Raw genomic sequence first — 14,729 nt, 5'->3', positions numbered from 1 at the left:
TGTCTCTTCCAGCCTGAGTTTTCCACAATTCTGTAATTCCTTCTGATGTAAGCTTTTCCTTCAGAAAGGAAGAGGTGATATCTGCTCTACTCCCAACAGGTCTGGTTTGTTTGGGTTTTTTTCCCTAGCCTTTTATACTGAAGGGGCATCCAATCCTTAGTTCATCACAGAAGATAAAAAGTAAGAAAAGCAGCATTTAACAGGTCAATAATCACAGCAGAGGTGTGAAAAAAGCAGCTTCACTTGCCTCCATCCTCTTGCTTTCTAATTAGGTGCTGACAATGTCGTTGTCACTGTGTAAGATGTAGAGATAGTTCTTGGTCTGGGGAGCTCAGAGTCTAAGAGCCAAAGAATGAAGATCCCTCAGGATTAGTTCTTGCTTCCATGTGCTTTAAAGGGCTGATAATTTTTCACTGTAGACCTATGAATCACATTCTAAATTGAGACAGAGATAAATAGAAAGCAAGCTATTTCAGGTGAATAGGGATTTGAAAAAAATCTATGGAATGTGCTGCTTTTGGCAGGCAGAAGAACATTAATATAGAAGTAAGTGCTGAGTGGCGTGGATATCATCACACTAGCTAAGAATAGAAAAGCTCTGTCTCTGCTATCACAGAAGAGGTTGATCACTCTATTTAAAATATGGGAGTACTTCATGGTACAGCTGGCATTTAAATACTCTATTAATGAATTTCCATTCTTATTCAGAGTTGCTAGCAAAACATATCCCCTGAGCAAATGGTCCATTGTCACTGATTGACAGAAACACAAATTTACTCATGAATTTAAAAAAAAAAAAAAAACAGTTTCCAATCATATAACAGAAAAAAAAAAAAAAAGACCAATCAATTGTGCAACGCTGCGTAATTCATGTTATGGATGTAAAAGTCACTACGAACATCAGAAGAATATTTCCCATTCTATTCAGAGCATAGCATGGGAATTTTTAAGTCAAACTAGACTATTTTAACACCTAACTGAAATAAAACTGCTAAGAAAATAAACAAATACAAAAATATTTCAAAATATACAGAAATACATGTTAGAATTCAACAGTTTTGAAAGGCAAATAAACAAACACAGGACAAAAATAATCCGGGTAATTTTAACTACATTTGTTCTTTACAAATAAACATACAGCACTGCTCTGCCATAAAGGCCAGATTTTGTTTAAACAGTTTAAATATCACATAATTCTTCACTGCTGAAGACTTTTAACATTCTACCTAGATATGTAGCAAAGGCATAGTGTATAGAAGTAGAACAATATTAGATTGTAATCTCTCTAATGTTGTTTATTATATTCTATATTTTAAGTTAAATTTGCATTGCAAATTTGTCCATTATGTATTTTAAGATTACTGATCCAACTTGAACTGATTGAGTTCTGCATCACAAAGCTCTTCACAAGTTAATTTACTTTGCTTCTAAGGCAGTTTTTGCCTACGCTCAATCATCTCTGATTCTGTTAAATCTAAAATAATCAATATTATAACTACACACTTCAATGGAAACTCAAAACCTCTTAATTCAGGGATTTTGATGCAATGCAACCTAGAGAACTAATGATTAATAAGACCAAGTGGTCTGGGAGGATGTGTGAAGCACATGAAGCCAGATGTACTTATCAGTACTTCTTAAGGCAGAATGAATCAGAGGATAGTTTGTAGTTGCGTAGGAAGCATCAATACAGTGGTCTGGTAATGTGAAAAGTATTGCACTGAACTGCAGCTGACAACGAAATGCCTCATACTTTCATAAGGGCAAGACAGAAAGGGGCAAAATTATCATTATGGGCAATGACAATACAAAGCGATAACCAAGTAGTAATGGCACATTGGGTATCATCACAGATATGAGAGTGCAATAGGAAAAACATTTTACATAGTGTCTATATAGGAAGCCTAAACTAAACCCATTAAGTTCAACAAAGTATTGGACCTGGGAGACATCTTAAATGTAAATTATCACTAATTTATTTTGCCAGGTTGTGAACAAGACAGAAATACACTTCAGATTTACACACTACACTTACATTCTTGATATACAGATATTAATGGAAATCATATTTTGAACCAAATATTTGTCTATTGGTCTTGTATTAACCTTTCCTGCTGATATATCCTCACTATAATACTCCGTGGAGTCAAGAATGACTGAAAAAGAACAGACAAAACTAAGAACTTAAAGGCAGATATGCATGACAGGGTGACAGGACCAGACCTTAATTTCTGTTGAATAAATAGTGAAGAGGCCAGAATAATTCCTTACACTCTTTTTCTGTGAATTAATACTTTATTCAAACTTTAAAAAAATCCCTTCAAAGATGGGTAGCTGTTGTACTGATGGATTTAACTGAAGAGAGAAGAACCAAAGGACTAAAGACAGGTCTGGAAAAGGATCAAGTAAACAACTGGATCCATGTCTCAAGTGGCTATAGGTAAACAAAGATCTGGACAAACCAGAAAAAGACAAAGGATATAGTATGAAGAAAAAATGAATTTTGCCAATACCTCTTCCAATTCCTTTGTAAAATAAAGTCATCCAAGTATCCATTCCAAAGTGCTACAGACTGGAAACATATCCTTTCCCTCTATACATTTCTTTGCAAAAGTTTATAATTTGAAGAAAAAGAAAGAAAGATTGCAGAATTCCTGCTGCTGCTTTGCTGTTGTTCAGTACACAGCTGGCAATTGGCAAAATGACAGAGCTGAGTACTGTGTTTTGAGTGGCCACCTGCGATGACAGTTAAACGTGCACCTCTGTACACACCTGCCTGATGGACCGACCAAGTACACTGCTCTCCCAAGGCTCTTTCATTTGAAAGTAAAATTACAACACCTGCAGCTTCAAATTGTTTCTCTTCCAGGCAAGTGGGTGAAATAACATATTTTGGACAATCAACAATTCCTGCGTGATGTCTCAAACTCTAATGCTTCCTCTGTTAGTGGTGACTTTGGTCTCTGCTCCTCACGTTTTATACTGCACTCAAAATCAGTCTTCAGACATACATCTCTAAGCACTGTATACAAGAAACTGCAGATCATCCTTAAACTGTTCATTAAGAAAGGTGAAATAAAACTACTGGCTATTCCTACATAATCCTTACATCTTATCAAAAAATGCCCAAGGAATTTTCTCTGAAAGTATCAGCTTTCTTTGTTTAGTGCAGGAGTATTTGTGACTCACAAAATGTTGGAATGTTAAGGGGAAAAAAAAAATCCCTTGAATTCAGTTCTGAAAACTGTTGGATATACACTCACACTACAGGAAAAAAAAAGAAGGAACAGCTTCACCCAGCTGGCAAGTATCTTCCTGTGGGGTAACTAGACTATTCTTTGCCAATATAGTCATGTGTAACAGTGGCAAAACATACTCTCAAGTTCTTCACAGTTATGGTACAGAACTTCAGCACTGCATCCACTTGTAAGAATATCCTGTAGCTACATAACATGTGAAGTTTCCAATATAATATCCTAAGTATTATTGCTTTTCTGTCAATATGTTTCAGTAATGGCCAATAAAGAAAGCATGGATAACATTGTACAGTCTGCAAGAGTTCTTTCTCACCTATTTTGTAGATGTCATAGGAAATCTTTAGCTAAATTTTAAGGCAAAAATAACAAAATATGTCCTAACATTTTTATTACATATTCTGATACGGCCCTAGGAGTAAGCTGAGATCACATCTAGTAAAAAAAATAAAATAAAATCAATTACTACAATATTTACATTTAAAAAATTATATAAGTGGTGATTTATCACCACTTCTAGGATCTTCCATCTGCCAGTGATGCAATGAGGATAGTACACCAAGAAAAGACCTCTGCAATGAGAGCTATAACCTCCTCTGCTCAGATCCTTATGACAGCTCAGCCATTGCTTATCCAAGATTAATCTTTTTCCTTTTTCTTCTTTTTTTTTTTCTTCTTACTCTTGTCCCTGATTGAAAAAGAATCACGTTCACCTCACTCAGACTATGGTAGAGTGAACTGCTGTTCTGTGACCAGAGACTAAGCCAGGAGCAGAGTCCTAAATAGAGTTTCTCCAGTATTATTTTGTCACCTCATACACTGCAATCCTGTTGTGATCTTTTATTCACTCAGTAGCATCTTTAATCACATATGAAAGAGTGTAACCACAGTGAACCTTTTATTTATAAAGACACCTTTACTCTAAAGGGAAAGAGATAGGGATGTTGTTGAAATACTAATAAAAAGACATGTGCTTAATGGTTTTCAAATACTTGACTTTTTTCTTCTCTTTCTGTGTTTTTGTTTGGAAAAGCAAGTCATGATCCCCAAACTTTTTTAACTGCTTGATCTCGTAGTGTAGGGGTCTTGTTAACAACTGAGTTGCTAGATCTAATGACACTAGTGAAACTGTTAGACACTCTCTGAAATATTTACCCATTAAGCATCAGCACTTGAGGCTTCAAACTATGCAAATGAAAAATGTTGCAAATCAGAATCATACCAATTTTACTCACTTTGTATTCATAGCTTTAAAAAATTATACAAAGCACATGGGAAAGCAGAATTATACTCATGACCTCTGTTGATTACCAGGAATGAAGCACTAGAGCAACTTTGAACAGTTTGAGTGCAGGAACAGTCATTGTTTTGCAAGCCAGCAAAAGTTAATCCTAGATACTTAAATATATGATATCCAAATATATTTGGATATTTGATATCCAAATTTATGTAACTGCCAGCAGATATAATTGCCATGTGAAGAACATTTCACCTTATACTTTAATCTCGTTAAGGATCTCTCTCATGAATATAATGCCACATGGCATTATTTCCATTTATTTCCGCTATTTCCTTTCAATGGAAATTCTGAAAGCCAATCATATATTCTATATCTAGATTCTGTTGTCAGCTTTCATTGAGGTATGTGCTACAGATTCCTCAATGGCGTACTTATGTGCTTAAGCTGGTGCAGGAATGTCTCTGGGTCCCACACTAACAGGTCAGTATAGATAAATCCCGACAATTTTCAGTGCCCTGGTAGTGCAAATTAAATTATAAACCAGGCTTCAGTTTTGATTGACACAAAACCCTTAATAATAACTTAACTTCATCTGTGCCAATTTACTAGAGGAAGCTTAAGTTTCATGTTGAATATTATGTGTCCACAAAGTTGCATCCATTTAAAGGCAGATAGAACTTAGTCAACCAATCTTTAAAACCAAAACCACAAACTGCGAAGCATTAGACATCATGCAATTCCCTATTAAAAAAAAAAAAAAAAAAAATTAGTCTATTAAATGTTTGTTGATTAACTGTTAGAAGAAATGGATTTTGCAGTGAGTTGTTTATTTGTCTGGAGTACTGTAGGTAAATTAATGCTTTTAGAAAAGTAATGTCTATTGGGAATAAATAAATTATAAATCCTAACCAAAGAAAACTGTGTAATTGGAAAAAAGTTACCTATAAAATGATCCTTCTAGTATGTTGGCCGGATTTCTTTATTCCAGTGAACATCAGATTCCTTAAAAAACACTTCATATTCCAGCACCTCAACTAGTTGTGTATATTAATCCTATAGAACAAGATCCATGTACAGTGAGATTATGAGACTAACGCTCAGTTTTCTCAACGCTCTTTCTCTGGTGCAGAATAAAAAAAACTTTAAAGATGAACATCAGTGTCCTAATTTTACAAGTTGGAAGACAAAGAAATAAAAATATATATATAGTGTCAGCAGCAAGCTAAAATACAGGCTGCATGGAAGTGAAATTGAAGTTTACTGTTTATCTAATCAAAGCAAGATGTCTTCCAGGGAGTTCAAAATATTTAGTACTGATGAAGGTGCTAGCAAAGCCTGACTGATAACAGTTCTACTACGACTACTACCTAAATAAATATCTTCTCTAAACTCTGGTTTAAGAATATATTTAATTGCAGTGTAGACTGACATTGTAATATCTCGTCATCACTGGTGATACACTTCATTCTCTTCAGATCAGTGTTTAAAAGGATCACATTTATACACATCTATCAAGAGCTGAACAGGATTGTTCTCAGAAACCTTGATTCTCTAAATGGAAAAGGATTAATTTCTTTTCAACATTACTATCTCCCTCCATAGTAGGATTAAATTGATATACCTGAAAAATGGGGGTTTTGCTGATGGTTTAAGTTTCTGGTTTAGTGTGCTCAAACCAGGGGAGAAATCCTACACACTGAGAATGCCGAATCGCACAGTATCGTTTAAAAAAAACCATTCCTCTGATAACTGGTCCACTTTTTGTGTGGCTTACAGCGTGCTGAAATCTGTAAGTGGATTGCCTAATAAAAGTATGGGATGGAAGGGTAACATCCCACAGGGAAGTGCCTGCCCTGTTTCCTGCATCATTTCAGATTAACCCTAGCCAATACCTTCAGAACAGACACCCCAGAACAGTACTGCTGCAGATCTCTACTGCATCTAACTTCTAGGATTTTATAGCAAATGAACCCACTGTCGATGAGGGCTCAGCACCACCAGAGCTCAGGCTGGACTGAAGCAAATGAGATCTGGTTTGCCTGTACCTTTTTGTAAACAACAGCCTGCATTTCCAGATCTTGGCTTATCTGAATGCAACCAAAAAGTATGTGTCTAATGCCTACACCTGCAATAATACCGTGCACTAAATGGACTGCCGGAGAAAAGGAAACCAGGGAGACACTACTTCAGTAACACTATTCCTTACGTACTAAAAAAGGCACCAGAGTGAAGCAAGCATTCAGAGATGCCCCTAAAGGAATCACAGCTGAGGAACTCTGACCTGGGCTGCAAGCCTACCCTCAGGGATGGGGACACACACACACACACCCCTCCACACCCAGCTCAGATCTTTCGCTGGCAGGACATGCTCTACAAGTGAATGACTGGGAATTGTATGGCTATGCTGATGTGTCACACAGGGGAAAGTAATTTAAATTCCAAACTATCTTATCTAACTAAACAACCCAGGGAGAAAGAAATTTTTTATTTTTTTTTCCAAAATCAGGGCAATAATTTGTGTGTGGCTTAATTTCTGATTTGATGAGTAGCAATGTTTACTGACAAAAAGCTAGCAGAGACAGGATGACAGATTGGGATTCCTATTTCATGAATGCCATCAACAAATGAGCTGGCTAAAATCAAGTTTCAAAAACTTGGTGCAGGCAGGAACAATCTGCCTTGAATTTTTGAAGTTTAAATATCTCCTCCTAGAGTCAGGTCCACTGTTTCATTGTAACATTGAAATCACAGAAGTGTAGATAAAATAAGGTTGAAATGAAGACTCAGAAGGATCAGGCTAGGAAAAGAACTGTTATTTTTATCTTCTGGTCTTTCAAATGCTAGGAACTAAGTTTTCCTTTCAGCCCATTCTTTCCTAGCTGGGAAATACAATAAAATATTGAATGGAGTCTATTTCCACTCTGGAGAATGGGAAAGAGGAACAGATTCTTTCTACATTCACAATATCAAATCAACAAACCAATAAGCAAAACCAGTTATCTTTTGAAGGCTAGTCTATTGTATGTACATAATGATCTTCTGAGGACTTCTATCAGAGAAGCTTGGTAATTTGCATCAGAGTTGTCAGTTGATGAATACTGAATAGGTATGCATGGAAAAACACCAGAAAAGGGTTCTTTCTTCTCTTACTCATAGAGCTGGAAAAGAAACCAAATCGAATGAGTGGTCAGGTAATTACAGAGCCTTTGGAAAGTACATGGACAGCTACACAGAAAGTACATGGGCATAGCTGCATCTTTTTCTCTCCTTCTTCTCTTTTCCATCTTTAAAAAAGTCTCCTTTTAAAGAAAAGGTCTTGTCTTTTTCCTTCATTTAAACTTCCCTACTTCCCTCCCTTTTGTTGCCACACCATACCTAAATGGTTATTTTGTTCCTAAAAAAGCAAGCACAGAAAAGCTTCCAGAAAAAAAAGAAATAAAAAAAAATAATCCTATTTTCAGATCAGAAATGCCCTCACCATATAACATAATAATAAAAATACGGTACTGTCCATGGGTAGTTACAAGTTTCATCCATGTAGTTTCATGGGTAGTTGCAATTTCATCCCCTGAAGAGATCCTACAGCCAGTTGAAATGCTATGAGAACCTGAGCCCAATGGAAACGTCACTGTTGCAATGACCATTAGTACCTGAAGTCTGCCATGTAATACATTGCTGCTGTGACTTCTGTCTCCTTCATTTCCCCAGCTTACTTCCCACTTCTCTTAAAATGATCTTTTGTCAAAATAAAATAATTATTTTCTGTCATGCTAGTTCTTTTCCCCAAATTACTCCATTTCTGCATGATATATAATTGAAAATAAAAAATTACAACACCAGGTACTCCCTAAATTGACATGGATTTCTGTTTTGCATATATCAGAAAACTAAAAAACAATGAGAGATTTACTTACCTGGCTGAATAATTTCTATTACCTTTTCCCAAATTCCATCTGGGTAAGTTACAATGGAGCAAAAGTAAAGACCAACATCCTCCAAAGTGCTCTTGATGAAGGATAAGGACTTATCTTCCTTGGAAGCATTTTCAAAATAAATTCTTCCATTGTATTTGTCTTCGATATGTATGCCATACATTGGATGCAAGACAGCTATATTTTCTTTATGAGTTACATTAAATTTCATCCAGGATGTCTGGATTATCGTGGCTTTTTTTGGATATATGCATTCCAGTTTCACCCTTTCAGTAAGTTTTACAGTTGAATCCACAAACCTTCCTTCCACGTTGGCTAAAGCACACACAGAAATTCAGTTTCAGAATTAACATAATTGAAAATTGAATTTATAGAAAAACTCAGAAACAACTTTGGCAGCACTACAAGCAAAACACTGAAGAAAACGTTCACGAAAAACAAAACCCAAACTGTAGAAACTATTACTTCTAACTTGTGAGTATCATTGAACAGTTAAAATTTGCCCGAACCACACAGTAACACACTTGTGAATTGCGATCATATCTGTCATGATGTGATTAAAAAAAAGAGAGACGTTAGCTAGGAATAAGAAAGCAAACTTACTTCCACAAAGCTGGAGAACAACAATAAGGAGAGCTGCGTGGTCCATCTCAAAGAACACTGGAATCAGTGACTGCAGTGCAACATGGTTTTATTCAATCTGCGCACCACGTACCCTTCTTACAGGATGTTTTTACATTTGATATATGAAAAACATCATGTGCTTTTTACTTTCACATTCTAAGAAACACCAAATTTGAGGTCTTGGTGCAGTTGCATCAGAAAGAGTCTAAATTCCTGTCAAAGTCCACCTCAGAGTAAAGTTTTCATTACTAGTGAATCTCTAGCAATATGCATGAATACTATGATAATTGATGAAGCAGGGATCTTTAGGTTTCATCAGCAGAAGCAAACAGAATTCTTCCACGCCATGTATCCAAAAGCAACAGAATTTCTTCATTTTTCTGACACTGCAGTTCAACATTTATCTATTATTCAGGGAGTATAAAATCTAAAGAGAAGATAAAACAGTTCTTATGTATTAGAGGTCATAATTCTGTAACTAGTTATAAAAGTAATGTCTTAAGGTCTGAGAATTTATTTCTGATAACATGTCATGAGATAGTATTTTAAGATCAGAATTATGCAGCTTGAAAACTGTTGTTCAAAAGTGTAAGGATCCTGGGTATTCATAACTCATGTTGGAATTTGTCAAAACAAGCCACACTTACATTTTTTATAGATTTTTCTCAGGACAGCTGCAAGCATTTTTGTACCTCAGCAGACCATAGTTTTATGGAGCTGCTTAAAATTGGAACAATATGATTGATTTGAAGTCAAAACTAAGCTTGAATCAACTGGTTAAAATTCTCAAATGAAAAAACAAATGTAACTTGAACTAAAGCTGATAACAGAAATTAATATTTCAGGTGAGTAATAGCCTGAATAGCTTGAGCAGGACTTAGCATTAGATCTGTTTAAAACACCTTCTGCAATGCAACAACTTGTCTGGAAACCAGAATCTGTATATATTTATCTGTATTAAGCTAGGCATGTTTTAGGATTATACAACATGTTTGCAGTGACTCCATTTTGCCACTTCCTAGGTAGATCTGTAATTCTCCATTGTTCTGGTTGCACTTATTACTACTCTACCTTGTCAATAAAAACACAATCCACCAGATGATGAAGTGATAAAAAAATTGTACTCTATACCACATTTTAGCTCAAAAGGATGTACTACCTGAACAAGAGCCTGTATTTACTCTTAGGAAACAGTAAAAGGTAATAGTTATATAAATATATTAATAATAATGTGTATTTGTCAAAATTTAGAAAAAATAAAATTAGAAAGATTACTTTCCACAGTCCTTTAAGCTGACATGATTCTTGTGTGTCACTTAGAACAATTTTCACAGAAGATACAAGTATTTTATTAATTTTCTTGTTCTGGAGGGCCTTTCCTTGGAAGGGAAAAAAATCTGAGATTCACTGTGAAAAGGCAATAAAGCTTTTTTTTTTTTTTTTCTTTCCTTGTGATTTTTCATTTTTACAAGTGACTTCCTATATTTTCCTGTCTGAGAAATCATGTTCACAACTGTAGGTAAGTGCATTCGTTGTAGGTAATGTATTCCCCCTCAACAGGTATTTTTTTGTTTTATGAGGAAGTTGTATTCTTTGACTTCAGCTGATATGTTACTGACAGATCAAAAGTTCCTTGAAAAATATTATATGCAAAATCTTTTCCTAGAAACTTGAGCTTAGCCTTCCAGATGATATTTAACAAAAATGCTTCCTCATAAAAATTTCTGATGATCTTGTCACTTCATTTGTGTATTGTTTTTATTTCAATGGCTTCAATATTCTGAGAATTTCCTCAAATACTGGAACTTCACAGCAGCAGAAGCTTTGAGGACTAATGAAGTTTTACAAGATGACCAGCTTCTTTTAAGCAACTTCTTGTTTTATAAGAGTAGTACTTACTTACTTACATTTTAATTGAGCAGTTGAAATTGTCCTGGCCGAACCAAAATCTGGATTCACAACATACACCTAGAGAGTCAGTAGTCCATCTGATGCTGAGCGTAAAACTCTAAATAGAAGGGAACTGAGTTGGAGACTGAGTCATGTTTTATTTGCATTACAAAAATATCTTTTCAAACAGATCAAAAGATTAACTTACATTTAGCTTGTCTCAGGAAACAGAAGTATTACTGATAAGAAAAGCGGGAAATGGGAAGCTTCAGAAACTAAACTGCAGATCTGGTGTTGGAAAAGAAAGGATCTTGTGAGTCGAAGGGGTCCAGTTCCTGGATGCTGTGCGGCATCGTGGCCTTTAAACCCACCACACAGGATCTATATGGTTCCCACAACTACATCTTTAACCTCAGTGGCTAGCTGTTCTCAAATTACAGTTGCAAAAGAGGCAAAAAGACAAAGTATCTCTCTAGCTTGAAATATTATTTTTTATGGCCTACTATGTATGTATATAGTAGTTTACAGATGAGTGATGTTCCACAAAATCTAAAGTGGAATGAAAAAGATAAACATACATTAATTTTTTTACTGTTATTATTACAAATGAAACTTTTTACACATCCGTTTTCTTTAATTAAAGCTAAGATAAAGTACTCAGGAAGTCTCCAAATTGAAGACAAATTCCCTTAAATGAAAATTATTCTTCACTCATCTGTTTATATATATAAAAATTACAATTTTATTGCTCTGAATTTCATGCTCATTTCTCTCCATCTGGTATTGAAAGAAAAACAGAAGGTAAGAAATTAATGTCCAACCCCACATGGTGACTAAGTAGCAATAATATAATGTTAATGTCTAAAGACATTTATTGGCTGTACAACAGACAGAGTTACTACAAATGTCAGGGCTTCTTGGTCAGCTAGTCCCAAGAACAGGGACCCTTGTCATACCTGCTGAAAAAAGCAGCCTGTGACCAGAGCATTGCTGGGTCTCCCTCTAAAGGCTGCAATACAAGTTCCCTCAAGACACCAGTACGAGTTCCCTCGAGACACCAGTATGAGTTCCCTCGAGACACCTGGGCAACGCACCTGCAAGTCACGAATCAGAAAGCTGTAGGCACTGTGAAAGTTGACTCTACTGGTACAATCTGGGAGCAGGCTCACACTTAAAGCATTATTTTTACAGAAGATGTAACCTATAAAAAGAGAAGTCCGCACCATCTCCACCCTACCCTCCTGGGCAGTGGAGGTATCAGAGCAGGGAGTGTAAGGGAAGGTCCATCGTGCAGCCCCCTCCCTTCCAACCTCTCCCGGTACCTCCCTTACCTCCTACCTCTGGTGGTCCCTAACCCCCCAGCACTGAAAGACTGCAAAATCCACACATCTCTGATCATCTGTGGGTAAGAGACTCACAGCAGCACCAGCAGCAGCACATCCCAAGGTCGGTCACCCCATCACTTGAGCAGTTCCTTGGGCACTGCCTCTCTGGTTCTCTGCTCACCGTTCCCCACAGCCTGGCTCTTCTTTCCCAGTAATCCCACTTTCTCTCTATCCTTTGAACCCCAAAGCAAAAGAAGGGAAGGCTCGCAAACAAGCCATATTTAACTAATTGTTGGCTAAATGTCAATTACAGTTTGACAACAAAAGCAGCACGGTGGAATTTTCCAGCTGAATGTACAACTGTAGGATGTGGTTTAAAAGGAAAAAAAAAAAAAACTAGAAAGAAAAAGAGCAAAAAAGATTGTGCAGCAAACACAGTGGAGATCTACAGCTTGGATTTTAATCATGACTTGAACATACATCTTCGGTGACCCTGAGTGAGTCATTTCATTTCCTGGTGCATTAATTTCCCAAACTCTAATACATAGATAATATGTAATGAATGCTGCTGTTTCAAAGCATGTCACAATAATCTCTGTAATGAGGTTTTTTAATGGAAATTGCTATAAAACTGTGAAGAATAAGACACACAACAGGGCCAGCACAATATGTTAATACCCTTTTTAATGATTCATTAGTATTTAAGATTTAATAGATAGGCCTGTAGCAATAGTGCAGAAAGAGTGGCAAATATACTTGCAGACTGCTGCTACCACCAGAAAAAAAGGCCTTGACTGTGGCAGTGTAGTGAGGCAGGAGACAGCTAAAAATGAGACCTCTCCAGGTATCACTTCTTTACCTACAAACATGACCAACTGGAAAACGATCAGGACAAAAAGGTCCTTTTGTTTCAATGAATTGTCAGTGAAGATAATGAAGTAAATGGGCTGGGAGGAGGGAGGTTTTAGCTGTTCTGCACTTGGTGTGAGCATCCTTTGTAGATTAGCTCTAACCCTGTAGAAGCCAGGTTAACCAGCCCAGAACAACAGTTCAGCAACAAGTGATATATATCAAATCCCTGTTTCTCTATGGATGAGGGTGCCCCTCTGCCAGTGCGCTACCATCAAGGAAAATACTTTTTCCATTCACCATTCTGTGTTTCTTTAAGCAGGATGGCTGAGTGGTACAGCCGGATAAAGGCACAATAATTCTATTTGCTTTTTCCTATTCTGCATCTAATCTAATTGAACCAATAAAGCCCCCCAAATTGGATTAATCTATAGGCATGCCTGATTCACTAACATAATGGATAGGATTCTTCAGTATGTATTCATTAACCTCAGAGGAAAAGTTAATGCCCGATATTCCTTCAAGGAGAAAGAAAAAAGTTGTGAATTAAAATACCATCATATTTTGGGGATATATTGGTAAAGATGATACAGAGAGGAAAAGATAATTGAATCTAAAAGGCTTTCCCAAATGTAGAAAAGTAAAGATAATATCATCTACATACCCAAGTTCCCAATAATTTTTTATTGTTAAACATACTGGCCTCCAAGAGGCTACATTATATAAATTGTAGTTCTATGATGAAACGCTTCAACCCCAAAAAATCAGTCTTTGTAAGAGGATATTCAGGAATCTTTAGGTAAAGCACTATATTTCTACATCTCTGAAACTGGAAAATTATTTACATTTTTGGAACTGGACCATTAACTGGGTATTCATCCTAACATAACACTGAACACCTAAATGGGTCAGGAAGATAAAGACTACTGATGATAAAACCCACAGCTGTAATATGAAGGCTAGATAACACTAAATGTTGAGATTCAGGAAGGGTATTTTTTTCAGGGAGATTATTCATGAGGAATGGATGCCATCTGAACATAGAAAAGCTATGTTTAGTGACAAAGTAAGCTAATGGTGAGATGTACTAATGCTATAAAAGTCTGATTTAGGTAGTGAAAGAAACGCCACTGCTGAACAAATTGTGAACGCCATAAAGCACTACTGCTGCCGACTCTCAAGCGAAAGGTGTGTTGGTAGGAAATAACAAGGTTTGCGGTATTTTTTAAGTTCGTTGTGTAAGTAACATTCTTTTGATGTGTTCATAGCAGGAGAGTCTGCTTGTGATGACTTGCTGAACATTAGTGAAGTTTGCATGTCTGCATGTGAGGGGGAAATCCTTTAAGCAGCCATTCAAAGTACTTCTCTGTCCATTTGAATAAAACAAAAGTCAAAAAGATGACAAAAAAGTGAACTGAAGTTAATTACAAAATCAATGAAAAAAGCCAGGTTGATCTACTTAAAAAAAGAGAGAGAAAACCTCAACAAATAATCCCAAGAAAATATCCAGTTAATTTATTTTCTTTATATTTTTATTTACATGATTGCTTAATCATAAAAGCTACCATGATGCCTTTTTCTTCTATCTAAACCTCTTCTGTTCAGTGATCTTGAC

At 36.2% G+C, this 14,729-nt stretch overlaps 1 protein-coding gene across 2 annotated transcripts in view; it reads right to left on the bottom strand.

Moving 5' to 3' along the window:
• CD226 (CD226 molecule) overlaps nucleotides 1–9,233 on the bottom strand; it is a 31,212-nt gene extending 21,979 nt beyond the window's left edge. For both annotated transcript variants that reach the window (XM_075022898.1, XM_075022899.1), the window contains exons 1-2: nucleotides 9,030–9,233; nucleotides 8,409–8,741 (exon numbers count right to left, since the gene is read on the bottom strand). In XM_075022898.1, the coding sequence (XP_074878999.1) occupies nucleotides 8,409–8,741; nucleotides 9,030–9,075 (379 nt within the window). In that variant the 5' untranslated portion in view covers nucleotides 9,076–9,233. The remainder of the gene's footprint in view (nucleotides 1–8,408; nucleotides 8,742–9,029) is intronic.
• Between the last annotated feature and the right edge of the window lie 5,496 nt (nucleotides 9,234–14,729).

The sequence above is a fragment of the Buteo buteo genome, chromosome 3 (genome assembly GCF_964188355.1).
Source record: "Buteo buteo chromosome 3, bButBut1.hap1.1, whole genome shotgun sequence".
Classification (NCBI taxonomy): domain Eukaryota; kingdom Metazoa; phylum Chordata; class Aves; order Accipitriformes; family Accipitridae; genus Buteo; species Buteo buteo.
The sequence above is the reverse complement of the archived record's forward strand: the minus strand, read 5'-3'. Positions and strand labels throughout refer to the sequence as shown.